At 34.3% G+C, this 25,945-nt stretch overlaps 1 protein-coding gene across 11 annotated transcripts in view; it reads left to right on the forward strand.

The window, feature by feature from the left end:
• Camta (Calmodulin-binding transcription activator) overlaps positions 1–25,945 on the forward strand; it is a 995,933-nt gene that overhangs the window by 949,587 nt on the left and 20,401 nt on the right. For 7 of the 11 annotated variants that reach the window (XM_074173289.1, XM_074173281.1, XM_074173280.1 and 4 more), the window contains 3 exons: positions 17,711–17,785; positions 19,835–20,026; positions 21,674–22,389. In XM_074173289.1, coding sequence (XP_074029390.1) covers positions 17,711–17,785; positions 19,835–20,026; positions 21,674–22,389 — 983 coding nt within the window. The remainder of the gene's footprint in view (positions 1–17,710; positions 17,786–19,834; positions 20,027–21,673; positions 22,390–25,945) is intronic. The other 4 variants (XM_074173286.1, XM_074173291.1, XM_074173285.1 and 1 more) reach the window with 3 other exon arrangements.

Raw genomic sequence — 25,945 nt, forward strand, 5'->3', positions numbered from 1 at the left:
TTCAGCGATTCAAATCCAATGTGAATCGCACAGGCACCGCTCCTAGAACGCCTTAAGGGTTTTTCCTGTAGTGCATGTGTTCTGTTCTTAAAAAACAACGCTTTTTTTTGTTCTTTCCGAATGTAACTGGAAATTTTACGATACAAACTGTTTTTATCTATATCGAACATGTTTTTTTTTCAAATTATGAACAAATGAACTGACCACTTTTTGTACTCCTGTCTTCTAATATATATTCCTAACTGTATTTTTGCCCTCTCATTCCTAAACAATAATGTTTCCTTCTAACTATTGAGAAAAGTTATACAAATTAAGGATTTTAAAACCCCTAAGTGTTGACAATAAAATGTCACTCGTTCACTCCATCCATAGTATCCAATAAAATTCTCGCCGATCGAAATTGATATTAAGGCGAACAGATTGATGAGAAAGCAATGCTTTTTTGTCGTTCTGGCGCGTGACATGACAGTGTGATTTAATCAAAGTCAGCCGGTTCGAGCTGTATGAATTTAAACTGCCTTATTACTGAACTCTATATGTGCTATATTAGATTCTATTGTTGGAAAGGATGGCATATAGTGCATGAAGTAATAAATTAATTTTGCATTTTAAACGTGTTTCCTTAGTCATATTCGGAACGAGACAAAACTGCGAATTGGTCAAAATTTTATCCGAACTTTTCTCGATGCATCATCAGAAAGTTATGAACCAATTTTCAAACACTATCTGGGCATATTTATATCTCACAGGGTGAACCTTCACTTATATAATGATATTCTTTCATAAATAGTTTCTGAATTAATAATTGAGAGGGAAGTAATAACAAAATAGTGAAGAATGGTATTCAAAGAGGATATCTACATTGTGAGACTCGGGAATTTATGGAATGAGCTATAAGAACTGGGATGAAAGTATTTTGGTCAAACTAAGAGAGCTTCAAATCAGATTCCGTGAACCATAAAAATGTTGCCCAGCATGCTTTGGAAAATGTATATATCGTGAAGAAACATTACTTGAAACTATATATGACATTTGTATACTGACTCATTACTTGATGGAAATTTTTAACTTTTCACTCAAGCCGTGTTTCACCAACAGTAAGTTTCTTCAGTTCGACTGAACTACTCTGCAGTTTCTTCAGTTCAACTGAACTGCTGGGCAGATTCTTCGGTTCAACTGGTCTACTGTGTAATGTCCATGTATATAATAATACTTTATTCACGAATAAAAAAATGAATAAATAGTACACACAATTGCAAAGTAATTGAATAAAGTAAGGCAAACGATAAGTGATGCATCACTTGTTTCGTTAATAAATAGAGAATAACAAACGATTTTTTTCTGGAAAATAACAGGTATGTAAAATAATATAATAAAATAAAGTAGTAATAGTATATACATAACAATAATGGTATAAAACGATATATCCGTTTGTCACAATTAATTTAAAATTGACATGTAAACAATATAAAATATAAAATTGATGAATAAGTGACATAAAACAAAAGACAACAGAGATTAAGTCTATATAGATACTAAGATATACATTTCAGTATTTTTTTTTTTTTTTTTTTTTTTTTTTCTTTCCTATGTAACATAAATTGTACTTTCATGAGACATACAATATGAATCGTGACATGATTTCAAATTAAGTGTGGTTTATTAGTAGCTTTTTGTGGATTTCAATGTTTTTCTATTAATGAATTGATTTTACATCGATCGTTTTCCAGTATGAATTCTTTAAGTTTCTTTTTAAACTTCCATTTGCTAGGAATATTTATAATTGTTTCAGGTAGGCTGTTATAACATTTGATGGAAATGTATGAATATGCTCTTTGGCACAGTGATTTCGTTACAAGCGGGAGAGGGTGACTATTTTTATTACGGGTATTATAATTATGCTCAGGCAGTTCTACTCGATATTTATCATTGAAATGATACTTGAGATTCACACGAAAGTAGAATAGTTGGCGGATGTCCATTACTTGACAATCTTTGAATAATTGATTGGAGGAGTACCTGCCATTATTAGATGTAATCAATTTCAATATTCTTTTTTGAAGGATCTCTAACGGATTGATGTGGATCCGAAGTGCGCCACCCCATACTAACATGCCATATCGCACATGACTCTCTACAAGGCCATAATACAGGATTTTCAATTGCGTATATGGCAGGCATTTTTTGAGGATTTTAAATTTATATATGATGCACTGTAATTTTTTAACCACATAATTGATGTGGAGGTTCCATCTAAGATGTCCGTCAATAATCAACCCCAAGTATTTCATTTTATCAACAGATTGAATAGTCAGCATACCGTCACTAGTTTCTATTTCTAATTGTTGAAAAGTTGGCATGCCCGACTTTGTAGCACTAAAAGGTAGATAGTGGGTTTTCCCAAAATTCATGGTTAGTAGAAGGTGGTCGAAATGCTTTTTTATGAAAGCGAAATCTTTCTGTACTTTGAGTTTCAATTCTGCCCATGTTTCGCCCCTGTAGAAAATTGCTGTGTCGTCCGCATAACCTGTAAATTCCCCTTCGCATTTAAGTGAGAATATGCTATTGATGTATAGATTAAACAAAATAGGACCCAGGACTGTGCCCTGAGGAACACCATATTCAATCTCTTTTTGATTGCTCAGCACGTTAGCCACTCTACTGAACGTGTCAACTCAAAAAATTGAAATTTGGCTTAATGAAATTAGTGCATGAATACTTTATTTTAAAGTGAAATTGACAGATGAAACTTTCAAGATGGCGACTGGGCGCCATGAAAATAACAAAAAATGTCAGTACAACAGTGAACATCATTGTTCAGTTAGAATATTCTCATTTAGTTTTCGGTTCTACTAGTAGAAAGGTACCACGTCAACAATCTCTAAAATGGTCAATTCTCGTCCATTGGAAGAAAAAATTGAAGCGATTTTCATCTACGGTGCGATGCGTAACTTTCACGAGACTGAAAGGATTTTCAATGAACGTTTTCCGAATCGTCCTATCTGTAGAAAATATTTGAGGAAACTTGTATCCAAATTCACAACTAACGGTAGTGTACATAACATTCATTCCGGAAGAACAGCAAGTGCAAATAATCCTGAACAGTCTACTTATTCCGTCGCGAATATTTGTGAGGTGTCTCTTTCTACTGTGTGGAGACTTTTAAAGAGGAATAGGTATCATCCATACAAAATTGAAATGGTACACCAATTAACTGGAGATGACCCTGAACGAAAAACATAAATCTCCTAAATCATGACGGAAACCATTGCAAGGCATCTCCACAATATTTGTTTTAGTGACGAATGTATTTTTTTTAACGGCAATGTTCACAGACAAAATTGCCGTTATAAGAGTGACACCAACCCTCACATTTTCCGGGAAACATATACCCAATATCCAGAAAAAATCAACGTTTGGACAGGAATATTGGGAAAACATATTGAAGGACCTCTATTTATTGATCAAAATTTAACAGGGGAACTGTATTTGAATATGCTGGAAACTACTGTTGACCCTCTCATCACTGAAATTGTCGAAGCGAATCCTAATGAATTCTATATGGATATTGTATTCCAACAAGATTGTTGAAATACAATATCCATATATTAAGTAACTAGTAAGAAACTATTTGGATACTACTTTTCCCGGTCGTTGGTTTGGTTGTCGAAGTCCTACAGAATGGCCGGCCCGCTCGCCAGATTTGACACCTTTGGACTTTTTTATGCTTCAATATTGGACATGCGGCAGAGAATAATAAATATTTTTAGAGATATTTGCGTTACTGTGTTCGAAAATGTTCGGCGTGAAATATCGGATAGACTGTTCATATGTCAAAAAGTTCAAGGCAACCATTTCGAGCATCTTCTGAACTGACCTCAAGCTTATTACCTCATATTATGTAGGTAAATGTCAGTGTATTCAGACAATTATTAAAAGTTCCGCCATTTTGTAGTAGTTGAAGATATTGACATTATATTCAAGGGTTGTGATGCATTTGTCAGGAGCTTCAAAAATATGTGTCACAGACCCGCCTTTCCATTTAATTTTATTTTCCCAGATGGCGCCCAGTCGCCATCTCGAAAGTTTCATCTGTCAATTTCACTTCAAAATTAAGTATTCATGCATTAATTTCATTATCCCAAATTTCAATTTTTTGAGTTGACAATGAAATGCACTGTATAAAATGGCGAATGCACTGAATGGATCAACGTATTGTACATTTTGGTGGCGGTGTACTAAATTTTTTATGGTAATGTGGCTGTCTCTTATTTACACTAATCTTCAAGCGAAATATTATGTCTATAGTTGTTTTTTGAATATTTAAAAATACTTTTTTTCGGTTTATTGAATATTTTTGAGCAATAACATTCCACTTCTCCATCAATATATTAAGACTAATGAACTTTCAAAGAAAATAAGAAGAGAAAGTAAATATTATACTTCACAAAGTGTAGATCTTGCTCAGAAATGTCTTTCTGATAGAAACCTAAAGAAAAAATCCATCCGAAACAACTACTTCCGATTATGAACTATGAATTATATGAAGCATTACGATTTCTTTTAGTTTGTACACCAAAGATTTATAATGGAACTGAGACAGATATCATACTTCATAATATAGTTTTTTAGGTATATTCATTCATGTTAGGATCCCTTGAGTGTAAAATGAAATCAATTTGAGAGTTCAATTGGGATGATGATCAATGAATACAATTTTGTGAGACCATTGGTAACCGTCAAACTATATTAATGATCGTTAGCTTAAAATATATTGGAAAGTTAACCGGCACATCTGCAGATATTGGCTCGAATCTGTAGACCCCTTTTGTCCATGTTATAATAAACGGTCTCCTGAACTTTTGGAGGTCAATATTGACATTAAATCTTATTAGATGAGAGCTATGGTTTCAACAATGTTAGTACATGTCGAAATAGGAGTCTAATTTATTCGACTGACGACCTATTTATTTTGTGAAAATTCATATTAATTCTAGGATGGAGAAAATTTTTTATTCGTTACGACCAGTTTCGGTTTATTAAACCATCATCAAGTAAACTCAGTTTACCAAACAAAGAATTCTACTAAATGAACAGTAAATTGAACAGTAAATTTTATGAGAAATGATTATCTCGAGGTCTCGAGAGAGTGAACAATACATGATAATATCACCCATGTGTGAGTTGATGCCGTTTGAATCTACAAAGAATGTTCAATAGTGAGTGTCATCAAGATCTGATTATAGTTCGTCTCCAGAAATGTATAGGTTATTATACAACTTTTGGTGCTGATGGTGGTGATGTTGACTAATAACTCTCTTCTGATTTCTTTTCCATCAATTCTGGCTCACCACGCAATTCAATACAAAAACCCTGTTCGGCCTGATCAAGCCATTGAATAAGCCATTGATCTGAAAAAATCACACTTGTGATCATCTCTGAATGCTTTGCCATCACATTAAGCAAGATCAAAACAGATCAATCAAATGTTCCTGAAACGTGAAGTTGTCTCTTCACACGAACAAAAAAACTGATTTATCACAATCCATGTCATGCTAAATGTTTATATTCAATCTTATGAGGCTACAATCAGCTTTGCAACACAGGGTGTAACTAAATAAGTGTAAAACATTTAAGGAGGTGATTCCTCATCGAAAAAAAGATAGGATCTTTCATATAAAGAAATTTCATTGGAGCATCCCTTGTTAAGATACAGCCCCTTAAAGGGGGTACATAAAATTTTATGAAAAATTTTTTCACAAGCACTAAAAAAGTTACAATATTGAAATTAACCTGACGCTTTGTACTATCAAAAAGATACTTAGGCAGAAATTTATTTGGTTTACCCCATGGTTATAAGGGGTGGAAAACGCAACCCCTAAAATGTATTTCCAATGTAACTTTTAATAGCATCTCCAGTTCGGGTTCATGTGGTGTTCATGTCATAAATACTGTCTGGGAAGATTCTCCTACAGATATAGGTTACTCAAATTAATTTTTGTAAATAAACCTACTACATTGTTTTAACATTTTGATTTTTCCTACTCACATTGTTACTTATTAACTTAGACATGGAATATCCTCAATAAATATTAGTGGGATGTTTCCATTGACGAATGTTATATACATATAGTTCCTGTAATAATAAATATTCGATAAAAAGTTTCGTATCAACATGGCCACCATCAACTTTTTTTTAAATAAGGACCTGTCTTTTTTATTACAGATATTGATGAAACAATAAATTCACAATCCAAGGGTATATCACATTTGATATTTTTATAGCGTTTCATTTGAAATACCTACCATCATCAGACAACAATTTTAAGTTACGGTCATGTTGTTACTTCTTTTGTAAAATGTGTCGATTTCGTCAAAATATAATTCAGACAATCCATTAAATTCGACAGGTAGGCACCCTAACACAATGAAAATTCGTACTTTTTCCATTTGGAAATTTTGTATTGCCGTAATCCTTCTTTCAAGGCCTATTTCTCCCCAATCAATTATTATTATAAATATTTTTATAATTCTCAATCCTGGAAGTAACGAAAAAATCAGTTTTTGGTCAAAATTCGATTGTTGTATAATTTGGTATGATCATCTCAATTCATTTACCATCTCAAACGCGTAGGTTTTGCTTGGTTTCTATGGCAGAAAACATGAATTCGTTGTTGATATCTGTTGAGAACTGTCAGACGTTTATGAACATATCAAAGATGAAATCCAATGATGAAAGGACTGATATGCTATTTAGTTATGCAAAATCAAATATAAATCCTCTTTTGGCAAGGAATATGTATATTAAGTTATAACCGAATCGTCGTATTCCGAACATACAAATGTTTAGACGATTAGAAAGAAATTTGAGGGACTATGGTGCATTTGATAGAAAGAAAACAAGAAAATGTGTGGTTACTGGAAGTATGAGGAATCAAATAAATTTTATTGGTAAGCAAATATTACCACATAAAAATTTACACAGTGAAAACATATTTTCAATTTAGGATTGGCCAGTTACAAAAATTATGCTAATCAAGATTGTTCTTTACGAGAAATTGCCCACGAAATAGGGATTTCTGTGAAATCCACCAGAACTATTTTGAAAAAGAACAAATATAAATGCTACAGAATACGCAAAGTTCATCACCTCAATAAAAGGGATTACGAAAGGAGAGTACGATTTGCGAAGTGGTTAAGACGTAGAAATAGGGAAGTTGGAAATATTTGTAAAAAAATAATATGGACGGACGAATCAAAAGTCACCAACAATAGTTGGTTCTACAGAAATATCCATTATAGGTGGAATAATACAAATGAAAATTTCCAAGAAAGGTTCGGAATAAATTTTCGGTTGGGAATTGTGGGAACAAACATCTTTTACGATGATCATTTGAATATTGAAATGTATCTTCATTTTCTATTCAATGAATTCGATGGCTACTTAGATGAATTGCCATTGAATATTCGCCATGAAATACAATATTTTTAACAGGACGGCGCTCCTCTCCATAATGCAGCAATAGTTAAGGAAACATTTAGATACAATATTTCCAAGAAAATCGATTGAAAACAATGGACCAATTAACTGGCCAGCACGATCCCCAGATCTTACTCCTTCATATAAAGTTTTTTCAACACCAAGTACAGATATCGACCACCTCAAACAAAAAATAAGAGATGCATGTATTAGTATTACAGCTATTATGCTAGAAAATTGTCACAGAAATTGTTTGGACCGACAACTTATGTGCATACAACAAAGAGGTCGTCAATTCTAACATTTAACGTAGATTGCCATGTAGCTTTGATTTTCTGTATTGGTTTAATTTTTCCTAAAAATTCATTATAAAATAATTTGTTTTTCTCTTTGATTGTTGTCACTGACGATGGTGGTTATTTCAAATGAACCGCTATAAAATATCAAATGTGATATATCCTTGGATTGTGAATTCATTGTTTTATCAATTACTGTAATAAAAAAGACAGGTCCGTATTTAAAAAAAAAGTTGATGCTGTCCATGTTGACACGAAAAGTTTTATCGAATATTCATTATTACATCGTCATAATACACTTCGAATACAATAACTTTTTTCCATTTTTTGATATTCTCCGAAATAACAATTCGATTCGAAAAAAACGAAAAACAGCATTTTTGGTTTTCCCCATATAACTCGAGTAGGGCGAGAGTCCCCGTAAATTTTCTTCGATCATTGTATTGTTCCCGATGACAGTTACCTTTTTCCCATTTAATCGTCTTCGTATCTGTTACGGTTTAGAATATAGCAATGTTACCATATAATAAAAGAAACGGCCTGTATATGGGCTCGAGAGAAAACTCAAACTTTATCAAACATGAATACAGAACGACAGGAGTCGCATACAAAAAGTTCAAAACTCCAGAATTTCACACAAATCAGCAGATTTGAAGTGGTTGAGTATGTTCAATCATAGACGTTTTCATGCAATTTGCATATTCTTTAAAATATTCAAATATAGGAATCCTCCCTACTTATATGAACATTTATCTTATAGAACAGATATCCATAACCTGAATTTGCGTAAAAAGACAGTGCAAAACATTCCTGTACATAAAAAGGAAATATTCAAACGATCTTTTTCCTATGATATCTCCTCCACAATAAAGTATCTCCATGAATGGGAAAACAATTGTTTTAACATGTCAGAAACTGTTTTCAAAAGTAGGTTTAAACAGCATCTGTTCAGCATTTAGAATAACTAGGTCCGCGGCGAGAATCCTGAAAAAGGTTTTAGCTATTCATATATCTATATCTTTATATTACCTTCTCTTTTCTTTTTTTTTCTTTCTTTCTTCTTTTCTTCTCTTCAAGTCCTCATTTATTTATTTTTATACATTTTTGGCATTGGTGGAAGAGCAGATGCGAATGCAAATTTGCGATCTGATCCAAAAGCCATTTGCAATCAAATATAAAGTGTTTTTATTTTTTTCTCTCTTGTAATTTGTTTTTTTGTTTTTATCTTGTTATTTTGATTGGCAATGGCAATTATTATTATTATACCAATTTTTGAAATAACTGTTTCACGAAGTGAAATGGAAACATTAAAAAAATTATGAGAAATGTAAATAATACCAATTAAAATTGTTATCTCCAATCTAACTGCTTTGGAAATAACTAGCCAAGTACCATTTCAATATAATTATAAAAATGTACCCTTTTGTTGCATAATATTTTTCCTTAAGAAACTTTCTACAGGCTCAATGTGGTGTATAAATGGAACATAATTTTCGTTCACCCTGAAAAACCATACGAAAAAAGTATTTTATTTATTTGACACTGTACACAAGTACAGCAAGGTCACCCTGTACATGTATTGAAATCCACAGACTTTACAGGAAACTTACAACTCAGCTCTGAGTTGAGTTGAGACGCTCTGACCGTATAAAGAGGCAGACGACAGGATGACAAGTACAGTTTGAGGAGTGCCTAGAAGATGACAGTACTACCAACTGTCGAAAGCGCTCGCAGATAATTAATAGAAGATATAAAGCTTCAAATCCTTTTTGTAAAATTTAATATTGAAATACTGAAAATGAAGGAAAATATGTATATTATATATATATATATATATATATATATATATATATATATATATATATATATATATATTATATATGTATGTGTATATGTATATATATAGGCAGATATAAAACTGTTACATGCTTGCTAATGATATTAATATGTCTTGTTATTGGGATTTATTCCTGTTTAGACATTAAACAATTTTTTTTATTGCTGTATGATATTGTTAAGCGATTTTCGACTAATTTTTCTCTACGAATTCAAATTGAACCAAAGCACTGCCGAAACAGCCGAAAAATATCATTTGGCAATGATAGTGTTAATGACGTATGTATGCGAAATTTCGTTTCGGAGATTTTAGTTACGAAGATGTTCCCCGAAGTAGTCGACCTACAGTAATCCAAGACAAGAATTTGAGGACCCTGGTGGAGACCTATCAAAAATATTGTGTGGGATGACAGAAGAACTGCACGTCATCTCCTATGCGGTTTTTGAAGGTTTTGAAAGGTATTGGAAAGATCCAAAAGCTCTAAAAATGGGTGCCCCACGATTTGAACAATCGACAGAAACTGTCACGTTTCGAGGTCTGTTCCTCTTTGCTTTTGCACAACCAAAATAACCTTTACAGCAACAGGAGACGTTTAGGGCAGTGATTGGATACCAATAAGGAGCCACCCCTGCACTTCCCAAAGGCGAAAACCCACCATGGTACTCGTATAGTAAATCACCAGTTTTCAAACAACTTAATACATACTCGAGAAGTAAAATCTGTTCAATCTGTTTAAATCTGTTTTTCCGTTAACCAGCTGTCGCATCCCTATGAACGGCAACCGTTAGAAGTCGAAACATGTGCGAGCTGAGGATTAACAAGATATTTACCTTTTAACGTGTGCTTCCTAACATGGGTTGGCCGATAGCAGATGAAAATCGATCGTTCAGCCTGGGGCTTGAACCACCGACCAACACGGCGGTTAATTCGAGTGAGTGAACAAAGCACCCACGTCGAACCGATCGGCTACCGACCGACCACTTAGCCATAGCTTTGAAGACATATTCAACATCACCCAAAAATAACAAACACAATAAAAATAATCACTCTTTATATGAGAAGCATGAGCATGTGAGTAGTTTATCTCACCCGGAATATATATTTTCATTATTTTTTGATTATACACTTCTTGTTCATCGTAAACTAAGAAAGAGATTTTGGAACCTTTCGAAATTGAAAAACCACAGTTTGTAACGACTTTTGTGAAACAGCCTGTATTATATTGGATATCTGCATTTTTTTTCATTTAACAACTCTTCCACAAGTTTGAACCAAACCGTATAATTTTTCTCAAAAGTAGATCCTTAAGATATAATCATCTCTTCTTCCCGTCTTACAGAGATGAGTGGAAAGTATCGTTACCCATGCTTTCCCTCGAAATTCGTACTTTCCATCTCAGATTCCAGCCAACTTAAATGCTGCGATGTAATACCGATAATTCCACAAGCCATTCCAGAAACTCAAATGAAAACAAAATTGAGTGTAAAAGATTGCGATAAAATCTGGGTCAACAGGCAGAGCTTTTCGTTCCGAAATGAATGTAAAGATGAACGACTACCACTGAAAATGTTCTTTCAGAATCCGGCTTATCCGCGGTAGAATCGAGACATTCATTCTTAGGGTGAAAATCCAGCGAACAATTAAGGTCATTAGTGGTGCCGAGCCGAGTAAACATTTTTGGAGTACAAACATTGTTCTCGGCAAAATCTCATTTCGAAGTTGCGACCGTGGAGAAACTTCGTTAAACGATTTACAGTAAATAAATGCTAGGTTTCTGAAATGGAATTCATCAAGAGATTTAATCATGAATGATTAATTTCAACAAAATATTTATTGATTCAACAAAATATTTTTTCCATTGTTTTTGATTGTCCTATGGGAGGGTAAACCGCTTGGTAACGTAACGCATAACGGCGACACTATGCTTTCCTTTCTCTGGCTACCCTCCTCCTATATATATATATATATATATATATATATATATATATATATATATATATATATATATATATATAGTTGAAGGACAGTCTTTGCTGACTAGTTAAGAACTAAACTTGGAAAATATCTTTGGGTGATCAGCAGAACGGAAGTGTACTCTTATAACACAAGTTATTCCAGTATTTCGATAAAATTTATTATCATCTTCGAAGAAAAGCTACAAAATTTGTATGGTAATGGTACAATATAAAAATAATTATGAAAAGTCCCAAACTTTCAGTGAGGATGGCCGTGTCGAAAAGAATGTTACATTTATACAATTGAAACATGTTAGTACAATAAACAAGTCATTACATTAAAATAGGTTGACTCATCACTGAATACAAAGAATATTATTGAATTAAGATTTACTAAAAATCGTTATTTGTTTTAAAATTATGGACTATCGGTAAAAGCCATGTGGTTGAAGAACAAAGAGAGAGAGAGAGACAAAAAACAACTGACAATGATAGCTGTCATGTGATTCAGTTTGAAAAAGTGTGTTAGTTTGTCTATGATAAAACTATGGAACAAAAGAGAACTGTTATGATGCAAGTGTGATCAGAGACATCTGCTGTTCTATAAGTAACTCAATGAGAAAACCCAAAAATCAAATCCTCATTAGTCTTGAGGGAAACAGGTGAAGAGGTGTTGTTAAATGAAAGTAAAACCCCGCCATAGGGAGGTTGGAAATTTGTTCAAAAAAATATTTGAAATGTTATGAATTATATTAATGAAAAACCAAAATTATTATTGGTTTGGAAACCATGTAAATTTTTGTCAGTGTCTAATAGGAAGGCATAGATTTCACTGAGGTGATCAATGTCTGATCTTCTATTAAGGCAATTATTTGATTGTAATATAAATGACATTTCCAAAAACAACCCAAAAATTTAATCTGACTTGACCCCGGGGCCTCAATCTGCCTACTTCTTAGATTGAACAAGCCAGTTCAACCAATATACCCGGCAAGCACGTAATATTCTTTTATTATGTGAAACGTGGCTTAAAAATTATGATGATACTAATTTTGTGTATGTAAATTATTATTAAGCATCATTATTCAGTCCTACAAAAGTAACAATTGGCTTATGGCTTATATATGTAACATAAAATAATCAATAAAAGATTTTATTATTAAATACCATTTCCTCATATTATCATATTGATATACATGAAATTCTGGTAATAACCCAAGCTTTTCTTAAGTTAAACGCGTTCAATATTAAATAGTTCAATTTAGATTAATTTTAAATTATCACTTCGGTCGGGCGTCCCGACACGCACACTTTTTTTATATATATTCGATCAAAATTCTCCAGAAAAACCTGTGTATTATTTATAAATACACTAACATCAATTCTTTCCTATACTATGAATAGAGAACATCACTGAAAAACCGAAAATTGTAATTACAAGAAACTTTGCAGTAAAAAATATTCAGGGGAATCTTCGAAACTTCTAGAAATTCGACGAAAAGAACATCGCTGTATACAATTTGATCATTTGAGAGTCTAGCCTACCTCTAAAACGTAGTAGAAACAGCAAACAAGACAAAACAAGTGTCATTTAGAAGTTGTGTGCTTTTATTAAGACGCTGCGCATGGTATGGAATCATACCAAGAGGAAAATTAAACTTCCTCTTGGTGATCGAAACACGTGTCGATGTGTTGAAAAACCGGTTGGTGTTGGGATAAAAGTCCAGTAATATTCAACACTGTCGATACTTGAATATGATATATACTCGTACGTTATGGATGTTCATCAAGTATCGGCCAATTACATCACATATACTACGAATGTCAATGATAAAAGAGGCACCTAAAGGAGGTCCATTGACATCGATCGCTGGGCGAACTTCGTGGTCCAGACAGCGTTAGACCAGTGTCCTTGAGAAAGACCAAGCCTGAGTAAGTAGAGGCAATGACATCTCCCCTCACGAAGATACCATATATGGGATCAACAAAAGTCAATTCAAAAAAATCAATGTTGAACTAGATTCCTAAAGGTGCTCCATCATGTTTTGACATCGACCGACAAAAGGTATTACTTCTATGGGAAAAGAAGGTCTGATTATCTATAGCTTCCAGATTTTGTAGTTCGTTGAGCCAAATAACCTCTTCAATTATTGTTCAAACACAAAAATGCCAAACACTGAAAATTTTGATTATGATGAAAGATATTCAAGTTCTCAGCTAAATATTTTCAAAACATAACAAAAAACAACATAGGGTAGTACGAGTATATTATGTATATGCGAAATGTGGTAAAATCCTCCGGATTATTTTTGATCACATTTTTTTGGGAAAGAAGGTTTTTGGCTTTCTACTGCTCCATCTTTTGATACAGAGAAATATTGAAATCTTCCAAGGAAAGGAAGGAAGTAATCAATTTTAAAAGGAGTAACTGTATACATAGATATGTAGATCATGCATAGAAGTAACTTTCAGACACAAATCTGGAAGTAATAGCCTTCCTGAAACAGCTACTTTCATATAAACATTGAATTACACAAAAGAAAAATTCTTTCGAAACTGAATTATACAGGAAACACTTTTTTCCACTCAGTTTGTATTCCAAACATTCGTTATGGAATTAAATCAGATATCATTCACAAGATTTTTACACAATATACTGAATGAAAGGTAAAAATTTCACTTACATGGAATACTGTCATGATCATTCACTTATTTGATTAAATCCTAACCAGCAGGAATCTTCTTTAATTTGAAAGGGTTATATTTTTAGGAGTGATTTATTTTTGGGAAAAAAGTTTTTGGCTTTCTACTACTCCATCTTGATACCAAATACTAGTTCTCCATGGGACAAGTATAGGTCATATGTCCCTAGTCGGACATAGAATCTACATGTATAGTTGTACAAGTACGGATCAAATGACCAGTTGGCCTTATTCGTAAAAGGCAAGCTATATTGATAACAACTACAAAACATGACTGAATATTGATTTTGATGAAGACCCTGGCAAAGCAAGCTTTTCCATCAGACGTGGGTAAAATTATCAAACTTTCTATATTTATCATATGATTAATTGGGCATTACAAAATGTTGGAAACCTAATTCGATAACAAATGGCTCTAATGAAAAGCATCCATTACGGGAGAAAATAAATTTGTCTGTATTAGAACGTGTTTATGAATGCGTGAATGAATGAACCCTTTGGCTATTAATTATGAGGGTTACTGATTAATTGAGTATCTAAATTAGCGGAATACATACAACATGATGAAGGCTGTGTATAAATATCAGTTATTTTGTTTTTATAAAAATTGTTGAGTAATTTGCCTGTCATACAAATGGAAGAGTATTATATGTATTCTTCACCCAAATTTCTTCGCAGTTTTTATTTCATTTTCGAAATAAATGTTATCCAAACTATGTAGTTGTTTGTTTCGATTTCCTCAGTGTAATGACGTTATGATTTATCTTGCAGTTTACAATACATATGTGAAAACGTGGCAAAGAATTGAAGTGAATAATGTGAATAAATTATCTTCTCTGTATTCGTTTACAAATATTACAATATTTCCAATGAAAATTCTAAAGATGTACGGGGAAAATGTTTGGTAACATCTCATTTATTCGCATAGGTATTGCAAATATAAATATAATTTTTCACTAGATCTTTCAAAGGGTTGCTCTTAGCGGGGTTTCTCTTCTTGGCTTCACCCCGACCATCCACCTAGACATCGACCAGACCGTCGACAGTTTGCTCCCGCGGCGTTTGTCTCCGGTGTAGTATACTTGTTTAGTAGAAATTGAACCCAGGTTTGTGTTTAATAAACCCTACAAAATACAAATAAAACGGAGCACAGAGTCAGATGCTACAAAGAAAGCTCAGGATGTGGAGTGTACTCTAGATCACTAAGCCTAAGGATTAAGTGGGGAATGGGAAAAAATACCAGCGTGGTTCAAACAGACTGACTGGTATCGCCACAAAATCGCCACAAAATAAATAACCAGTAAAGGAATTTCTTGAAAAAACATAAGAATCTGCACTGATAGCATAAAAGCCATATTAGCCTTGAACAGACAACGTGTTACCTCAGGACTAGTACTAGAGTATCACCAAGATTTAGCCAAAGCCTCGGTAGATAATAACATTATCCTGAGGTGGGTTGAAGGGCACGACAGGAGTAAAGGTAATCGCATTGCCGACTCTTCAGCCAAGGAAGCGGCTGGACTAAGAATTTTAGGACCCAGGGTCACCTACGGCCTGATGACTTCGACAATTGCGGAACTAGCCAAACGTCACACCCATGCTCAATCCCTAAAGAGATGGGATGAAATCAAAGGATGCAATCTTGTCAGGATCACCCTTGGCTACCCTGGGAAGCTGGCGCCGAAGAAATATCTGGCCATGACCAGGAAAAATCTACGCTCGACAGTTGGATTTCTGACTGGCCACTGTCAAGGAAACACCTCCACAATATGGGGCTAGTGGACACACCTCTATACAGGATGTGTGAACAGGAAGATGAAACTGTCAGGTATGTCCTATGCGAATGTCCGGAGTTATCGTCAATAAAAGAGTGTTCGGCGAGCCTTGGCCTACACTTGCCGCTATAAAGGAGATGTCTCTCAGAGACCTGTCCACCTTCCTGAAGAGGACAGGATGGACGATGACCTAGGAGGACAACTCCTTGCAGGATGTTCAAATTATCACATGTGGCCTAAGTGCTATGGGTCTACACTCACCCTCCCTACTCTACAGATACAGATACTTGTCTAGTAGTTACTGCACATGCGGTGATAAAACGAACGTATTATATCTACTGTTATTAGAATATGTTGTACCATCGTTTAAATTTTTGAATACGGATCTGCATTTTTCCAAGTTTTTAATGAGTATTGTTTTAAATTCTTCAGGAAATTTCAAATTGTTCATAACTCAATGATACTTGTTGATGATTTTTTCACGTATAGTCAGTGGGCATACTTGAAGACTGGCTGTAAATCAAATCATCTAAAAGAACAATTCGTTCAGGCCAATCTCAACACCCTACACAGTAGGTTAATGGACTGACACCTATCAGAAAACAACTACTCCCCTGGCTAATACCACGAAGGGCGTTGGATTATATCCGACAGATGTCAGTGCAGGATTCTTCACTGAAGTTATTCCTGCATATGCTGTTGGCGATACAACTGCCGCAATAGATTTTCAATTATTGGAACACACTTGCAGACCGGTTTCGGGCTGAACGAGGTAACCAACTGCATATCCAAATTTGCCCAATTCCTCGTAAAAGGAAAGAAATCTTTCACGTATAGTCAGTGGGCATACTCACAGGCAGATGGAGCGACGACAAACCTGTTGTTTGTTGTAGTCTTCAGCTTAGTTCGAGGAATGATACTCTGACGGAATTCGATTTTCAATTATCGGAAATCATCGACTTTATGTTGATGATATACACTACCTTGCACTGACGAGTGGCCAAACAGCCCGAAACCGGTCTGCAAGTGTGTTCCAATAATTGAAAATCTATTGCGGCAGTTGTATCGCCAACAGCATATGCAGGAATAACTTCAGTGAAGAATCCTGCACTGACACCTGTCGGATATAATCCAACGCCCTTCGTGGTATTAGCCAGGGGAGTAGTTGTTTTCTGATAGGTGTCAGTCCATTAACCTACTGTGTAGGGTGTTGAGATTGGCCTGAACGAATTGTTCTTTTAGATGATTTGACTTGTTGATGAGTTCACTAACTAAGTCGTAACACATTGCTGCGAACTACCGCTGAAGATGCCCACCGTAGCTATGGGCTGAAAATTTGGAGACAATCTCTTCATTGAAAAACCGTGTAGTAGCCTGGATAACTACACATTCCATTTAGTGGATGTTTCTGGTACTAATTAGATGTGTTAACCTAACGTAACCTCTTTACTTTCTGATTCAAAACTTGAAAAGGGAAACTCCAATAGTTTTTGATACTTTAGTAGGACGATACATGTTCGATCATTCCTAGAAGTGAATGTTCTGATCAGGCCCAATGCCATTTTTTCAAATTCTTTGAAACGCTTTGAATTGATATCAACTATTCTGTCTGTTATACGTTACTTAAACATTTCGTCTTGTATGAAATAATTTTTTTTGTTTCAGTGCATATATGGATGTTATGTTCACTCGGCAATTTTACCAACATTTCATCGAAGATGTTATTGGCTTCTTCAGGTAGTATGTTTATTTTTTCAATGTCTTCCTTATGCATGACTATTTTTGGATTCTTTGGATGTGGCTGAACAATTTCTTTGCTTAATTCTTCTCAAAGCGATTACACAATAAGTGGGAGAAACCATTGAATGGGAGAAATAAAGAAACAATGTAAATTTCATAGGTTCAAGAAACAAATATTCTTATTGTTACTCTACCATGTTCAGCAGCTTCAATTCTTCAATATTTAATAATTTCAATTATTCGATAATTAAAAAAATATCAGCCACATTCAAACAATTTAAAACTCAAATAAAACGCATTCGTAATCGAACACCAGGAAGCGCCGGTTCAACATGTCATAGGTTTCATCAATGGTGTTAGACTGAACAACAAATTTAATATCTTCCCTTAGAAAAACGTTATCTATGGGGTCGACAGAAAACTCAATTCTCGAATAACACAGATAAAGGAGGATCCTGAAGCCTCACTTATCTTTGATATTCAAGGACTGAGTCTTCTGTCGATTCCATAGATGGCGTTTTCGAACTCAGGCTTGTTCTTTAAGAACAGTTGAGTCCAACAATGTATTTGTGTTCAGCCTAGTTCCACTAATGAAACCTTAGGAGGATCTGGTACTGAATTACGAATGCGTTGTTTTTGGTCTCTAGTTTCGTTTCAACTAGTTGCCTTGCAGTGAAAGATGGGGGGCGAAATCTCTTCAGGCGATCATTGTCTAATTACAATAAAAAAATAATTAACGAAATAAAAAATCAAATATTTTTTGTTTTTTTGTTTCATTTTCATTGTTTTTGTCTTCATTTTCAAAGTCATATCCTCTTTTTAAAACTAATACTAATGTTGGTACCGAAATATTTCATAAATTATCGAGAAAGAGGAGTGAATTAATAAAAAAAGAAATAACGGCGAGTAAAAAAATAAATAGAAGGTATTGAAATGTCAAATATACCCATTTCAAGTAAAAAAATTGTAATTGAGAATCCGTCAATCCGTATATCATCATAGAGTTTCAGCTATCATTCCCACTATCGGGAAGTCTCGTATGGAAACCAAATACATGTTTACCAATGGTACATACAGTAAAATATCACATCAATTCAAATTATCTAAAATAACAATTCGTTCAGGCTAATCTCAAGTTACATACATTATAATGGAATGACACCTATCAAAAAACAACTACTCCCTTGCTAATATCACGAAAGGTTTGGATTATATCCGACAGGTGTCAGTGCATGATTCTTCACTGAAGTTATTTCTGCATATGCTTTTGGCGATACAACTGCCTGAATCGATGTTCAATTATTGGAACACACTTGCAGACCGGTTTCGGGCTGTTTGGCCATTCGTCAGTGCAAGGTTTTGGCCATTCGTCAGTGCAAGGTAGTGCCCATCATCAACATGAAGTCGATAATTTCCCATAATTGAACGAATTGTCTTTTTAGTATGCCCACTAACTTGATGTAAATCTCATCATTTCTACGAAAAAAAAACATGAAATAGTAAAACTGTCGGAAAGCGAGTAGCCGCAAAACTAATTATAATTACAGAGGTCACACACATGTTCTACCTTTCAAGGATAGAATGGTTCAAATAAGTATAAAAGGATGCAAGCCGATACACAAAATTTTCACGGTATATATTTTTTGTAACTAGAAATACTGTTTTCAGTTGTGGGAAATCATCAAACATAGCTTATTACTTGAAATTCCTCGAATACGTGTTTCCAGGACATTAGAAATATTCTTATGAGATATAAAAGTATAAATTGCTGCACCTGAATGGACGTTCAGGAAATTTTGAACGAGAAGGTAGAAATGTCTTGAATGTGTCACAGGCGACCCAATTAATAATTGAAGTTGACTTGTGACGAGTTTAAAAAGGTCATCTGATGTGACACCTCTTGATTTCTTCTCTAGGATATATTCAAATTGCTAGAATATTTAAAATACGATATATAGGAAAATATTATAGAAACGAATCAGAAATTAAGTAATATAGGTTCTTATGTGTATCTCAGAAATTATTTTTGATTACATTTTTTTGTTTTAGAATCCCGACATCGTTTTAGTCCATTATCTGAACGTTCCCTATCCGGATGACAACAAGTTGGCCGTCATAACCCCAAGTCTTGCTCTTTGGGCGGACAAAAAGGAATGGACGAAGGACGAATTAGTTTCCCAACTGAAGCCAATGTTTTTCAGTGAAGATGAACCCGATATCAATAATGAACTGGAAATATCGGTTAGTAGAATATCAAAAATCGTTAAAGGAAAATGACATGAGGTATTTTCTATGGAAAAATCATACGTTCTTACATTCTGCTGAGTTGCCACAAGTGAACTATCCTAACTATTAATTCTATATGTTTCAATCAACATCCATTTCAAAAGAATTATACTCGGTAATATCATTCAAGAGAAAATATTAAGAACTTACCTCTCACAGGAATCATAAATATCCCAGTCTGGAGCAATTATTTAATTGAGCATAAATTACAAACATAACCGTCAGCAGCACACATTCTGCAACCGCACACATCTAAACGAAAGGTAACTTTCCTTGATCATGATTTTACACATGATATATTCATTTTCAGTATTTTCCTGATCACCCTTCTCAATTTTTTCGAAGCGTACTTTGTAAGTATTTTTGTCTTGTACCATACCAATTTTTTTCACTTTTGATCACTTCAATTTCAGGTTTGTTCTTTCATTTCTCTGAAATTGTTCATCCTTTTTTTACCAATCTTCCTTTCCAAAACATGTATCATCCTTGCATCCGAAAAGCGAAATTTAGTTGAAATATTTTTCAAAAACAACAAGAAGTAATAGAATAACTGTTAAAATCATTGTTGAACAGATCGAAGTCTATATAACTTTAATTTCTGTAATTGGGAGGGAGCAAATGCTCTCCAGGGAATATATATAAACCGCATACAATTCTTTTTCAAACAGATTTTTCGCTAATTTGAAAATCTTTTCGAAAAAGATGGATTTATTGTAATATAAGTCTCGACTGGAAACGTATATCATCGACAAATATCATACTTGATGAAAATTAATAACAATATCCAAAATATTTGATCTGTCAATAACTGCACCCTCAGACTAAAATTCATTGAATTGATAATTTATTAATGAAATTTCTCATATTTGCCTCCTTCCCCTAAAAACACATCCTGAATACGTCACTGACCTCCACAAAATTCCTAGGGAAAATTGTGATGAAAACATCTAACTCTACGGCTGAGAAACTGAACCACAAGTATTATCTCATGAAATAACTCAAAAGTGAATTAGATACAAAATCGTCAACGAAGATGAAGTTTTGATCTTGTATTTTTCATTTTCATTGGATGTTTTCCATTTCGTTATCCAGTCGCGTTTTCTTTAATGAATTTTTAAAAACCCTGATTTTGGTGATATGGTCTTTAAATGTGTTAGTCGATAACCGGTAGGTTAGCGATATCTGCTCATTATGACAGAAGTACAGAGCATATTCTCTGCGTATCGTATTAGGAATCCCATCATGTTGGAAAAAATATATCAATACCTAGCTCCAAAACTTTTCGAATATTGAGGGGTTGTCTTTCGTTGTAGGTAGTACATGCAAAAAAATTCATAAGTAGGTAATTTGTTAGAACAGAATTGTGATTGAAACATCAAAAGAAACTAAATCTTGGAAAGTCATTCACAGCTACTGTCTGTAATATGAAAACTCTTTCAAGATATCTAATACTTGCTTCACCCTAACACAGTAGTATGTAGCTCATCAACTGTAAACTTATACAAATTATCCAGAGAGATGTACTCATGGAGATTGTAGTTTGAAATACCTCTGTCAATTTCAAAAACTCAACTAAATTACCGACATCTATAATGTGAGTAGGCTTTCAAATTACAGACGGCAGAAACAGTAGAAGCGATAGTGAGTCAACTAATGGAGAAGCAGCGTGTCGCCAGGCAAGCCGCGTTGGTCAAACAATTGGAATGCGGATGCCCTGACTCTACTTGTGCGGACGGTAAGAGCTGTTCGCACCCTATGAGAAGGATAACCGCAGCAAAAGAGATAGCCAACTCTCCCTTGGCAAGCTCCAGCTCCAACTCGCGACCTCCCAGCAACTCCGACAACAACAATCAGGTTTCCTCAACGACCGGAACTGGATCCATGTTGCTCACTAACAACAACACGCCCAGGGTTTATTCCAGGGACTCAAGAAACCACCAACCACCCCAAAATAACAGTAATTGTTCCTCCAGTTCTGGCAACACTCCGCCGCTTGTTTTGAGTCTCTCACAGATCCAGGGCGGCGGTGGATTACTCATTCTCAACAGTAATTCTAGCAACAATTCTAGTCACCAAAACTTAGGTAATCCCGTATCAGTAGCAAATTTTGTTTGCAACACGAACAGAAGTATTGCTAAAGACAGATCTAGTCATCTCGTACTCAAGCAAGAGGTCATGGATACTAATCCTTCTTCTTGCCTGCATTCATCCAAACAGAATTCCAAATCTGGGCAGAGGGAAATGAAAATGGAACTCAGTGAAAACCACAGGCAATCAATTTTCAATGATGGATCTATGTATGGTAGTTCGACACCGAGGTGAGTTTGGACGTTGCCGTCATACTGTTTATCGCTTGAGTTCGTTCAAAAATTTGGTATGGTTTTACTATATGTCATTTTAATTTTGAAAATATTTTCGTGAGTATTCAATATCCAAAATTTACTATTGATTATTGGTAAAAACGGCATCAGTTCAAAAATCCATAATGAGATTTTAACTTCATTTCATTCATTCAAGAAAAAAATGTTTTCTTTTAGGTAATTTCAACGAAATAAAGATAAACTATTTAAAATGGACTTCATGCTCGAAGTCAGTTTCGAATTAGTTCTAGAACTTATATTCTGGATATGATATATTGCTTCAGTATTGTGATTGAACACATATTCAAAGTAGCCGCATTAGAATACATTTACTCAAGCTGAATCTTTTTTCAGACCTTTGAATTTTGTAAAAGTGTTGAGATTTTCATTCTTAAAATACTAATTCTCATCAGTTGTTACTGATTATGTTCAACATAACACTAAAATATTATTTTCAATGATATAATATAAATGCATCTAATAAAAATAAATATAATCGACATTGAAGATACAAGAAATCTCGAGTATGGGATCGACAGACAGATGGGCTAGACAATTTCCATTGGATTTTTTCAGAAAAAAATTATTGGTTTGATAACATTCTAGTTATCATCTTCCTATAGTCTACAAAAATGTACATACAGTGCTTTCATTTATTGTCCCCCCCTTTTATTTTTCGAACGGGTCAACTCAAAAAATTGAAATTTGGGATAATGAATTTAATGCATGAATACTTTATTTTGAAGTGAAATTGACAGCTGAAACTTTCAAGATGGCGACTGGGCGCCATCTTGAAAGGGGATCTTGTGATACATATTTTTGAAGCTCCTGACAAATGCTTCACAACCCTATAATATAACGTCAATATCTTCAACTACTACAAAATGACGGAACTTTTAACTACATAAAATGAGGTAATAAGTTTGAGGTCAGTTCAGAAGATGCTCGAAATGGATGCATTGAACTTCTTGACATATGAGCACCCTATCCGATATTTCACGCCGAACATTTTCGTACACAGTACCGTCAATATCTCTAAAAATATTTATTAATCTCTGCTGAATGTGCAATATGCAAGAAGCTTCAGTTTCGTACACCTTTTGCTTCAAACACCCCCATAAAAAAAGTCCAAAGGTGTCAAATCTGGCGAGAGGGCTGACCATTCTGTAGGACCACGACGGCCAACCCAACGACCGAGAAAAGTAGTATCCAAAAAGTTTCTTACTTGTATGGAGTAATGTGGTAGTGCTCCATCTTATTGGAATGCAATATCCATATAGAATTCATTAGGATTCGCTTCGACGATTTCAGTGATGAGAGGGTCAACAGTAGTTTCCAGCATATTCAAATACAGTTCCTCTGTATTTGAATAAACGTTGTTTTTTCTTGATATTGGGTATGGGTTTCCCGGAAAACGTGAAGGTTGGTGACACTCCAAGAACGGCAATTTTGTCTCTGAACGTTGCCGTTAGAAAAAATATAAATTCGTCACTAAAACAAATATTGTGGAGATAGGTAGGATGCCTTGCAATGGTTTCCGTCATGATTTCGCAGAATTCTGTTCTTCGATCAGGGTCATCTTCAGTTTACTGGTGTACCATTTTAATTTTGTATTGATGATACCTATTATTCCTTTTCAAAAGTCTCCACACAGTAGAAGAAGACACCTCACAAACATTCGCGACGAAATAAGTAGACTCTTCTCTACCATCTCACCAATTATTTGCACTTTCTGTTCTTCCGGAATGGACGGATGACCTGGGGACTTTTTGTTATGTACACTACCAGTAGTTGTGAATTTGGATACAAGTTCCCTCAAATATTTTTTACAGATTTGGAAAACTTTCATTGAAAATCCTTCAGGTCTCGTAAAAGTTAAGTACGTGTCGCACCGTAAATAAACATCGCTTTAATTTTTTCTTCCATTGGACGAAAATTGACCATTTTAGGGATTTTTGACTTGGTACTTTTCTACTGGTAAATCCAAAAATTAATGAATATATTCTAACTGAACAATGATGTTCATTGTCGTACTGACATTTTTATTAACAAAAAATAACTAAACAAACCTTATCGGGTTTTTGAAATTGCCATATGGCAGATGAAAAAGAATATTTCTAGAAATATCGATATTAATGTATTTGTCTTCAGGAAATTATCAAATGTTCCGCCATTTTGTAGTAGGTGAAGATATTGACTTCATATTCTAGGGTTGTGAAGTATTCGTCAGGAGCTTCAAAATGATGTGTCACAAGACCCCCTTTTTATTAAATTTTTTTCCCAGATGGCGCCCAGTCGCCATCTTGACAGTTTCATCTCTCAATTTCACTTATAAGTAAAGTATTCATGCATTAATTTCATCATCCCAAATTTCCATTTTTTAAGTTGACCCGTTCAAAAATAAAAGGGGGGGGGCATAAAGAAATGCACTGTACATTCTTATCAAGTAGCCATCCTCCCTTTATAATTGGCAAATAAAAAAACAGCAGTATCCAAGAGTAGACCTACACTCCGCACTGACACATAAAAATTGCACTAAATATATTGAGACACGACACAATATGATGGACTATCCATGAAATATGTACTGTTACCAGAATAGCCTACATTTACATGGGATGGTTCGAAAGTTCAAAAGGGTCTCGTATCTGGTTGAGATATGTCAATGACACGTTCATTATGAGAAATTATCACAGAACCACTTGAATTTTTACATTACTTCAAGTACAATAAACCTTTCATAAAATTCACAGTAGAGAAGAAATCCCAAATTGAATTATCGTTACTATAGTCCTAAAAATGCAAAAGACCAACAAGTGGGAAACTTCCCTCCATAGAGAACCGATTCTCTGAAATATGAACATCGAAATCTTCAAAACACTTCCAGTCTCAGCAAAACCAAAAAGCCAGTAGAATAAATATTGGAAAGAAGAAAACAACGAGGAGGAACCATTAAAACTGGAGGTCTTTGTCCCTTGCTTCAAACAAATTATTGGAGATGATCAGAAGAACAGTATCTAATTACAATTAATAGAATCTGCTTTAGATCCGAATGCAAAACCTCTGAAAAGTAAATCCTAGAATTACTGAATACAATGTGACTGTGATTCGATGAAAAAATACTCAACGATTGGAAACCAGTGAATTAGGTAAATGTCTGAATTTGCCAACGTAATAGCAAGTAAATTATATTTTTCATGTATTCTCTCTTGGGAGTCAAATACTGTAATATTTCTAGAACTCTAACTCTCAGCTAGACATATCGTCAACTAGAATTGAAGGAATGTTCTTCATTTCAATTATGTTCACCTTTTAAAATTGCTTTATAATGTTATATCAGTTCATGGCTTTAACTTCAATCATACGTAACACTTTATTGTAAAATCGTTTGGGAAAGCAGATACTTTTGCTATTCACTCTCTTTTTATTAGTGGATGGATGTTTTATTAGATAGAGTATTTTCCAATATATTGTCTATTATTTTTTTTTACTTGTTACTTTTTTACCCATTGGA

This window comes from Leptinotarsa decemlineata, unplaced genomic scaffold (genome assembly GCF_025532065.1).
Source record: "Leptinotarsa decemlineata unplaced genomic scaffold, Ldec_3_MD MMD2_tig00000218_RagTag_RagTag, whole genome shotgun sequence".
In the NCBI taxonomy this organism is placed as follows: Eukaryota; Metazoa; Arthropoda; class Insecta; order Coleoptera; family Chrysomelidae; genus Leptinotarsa; species Leptinotarsa decemlineata.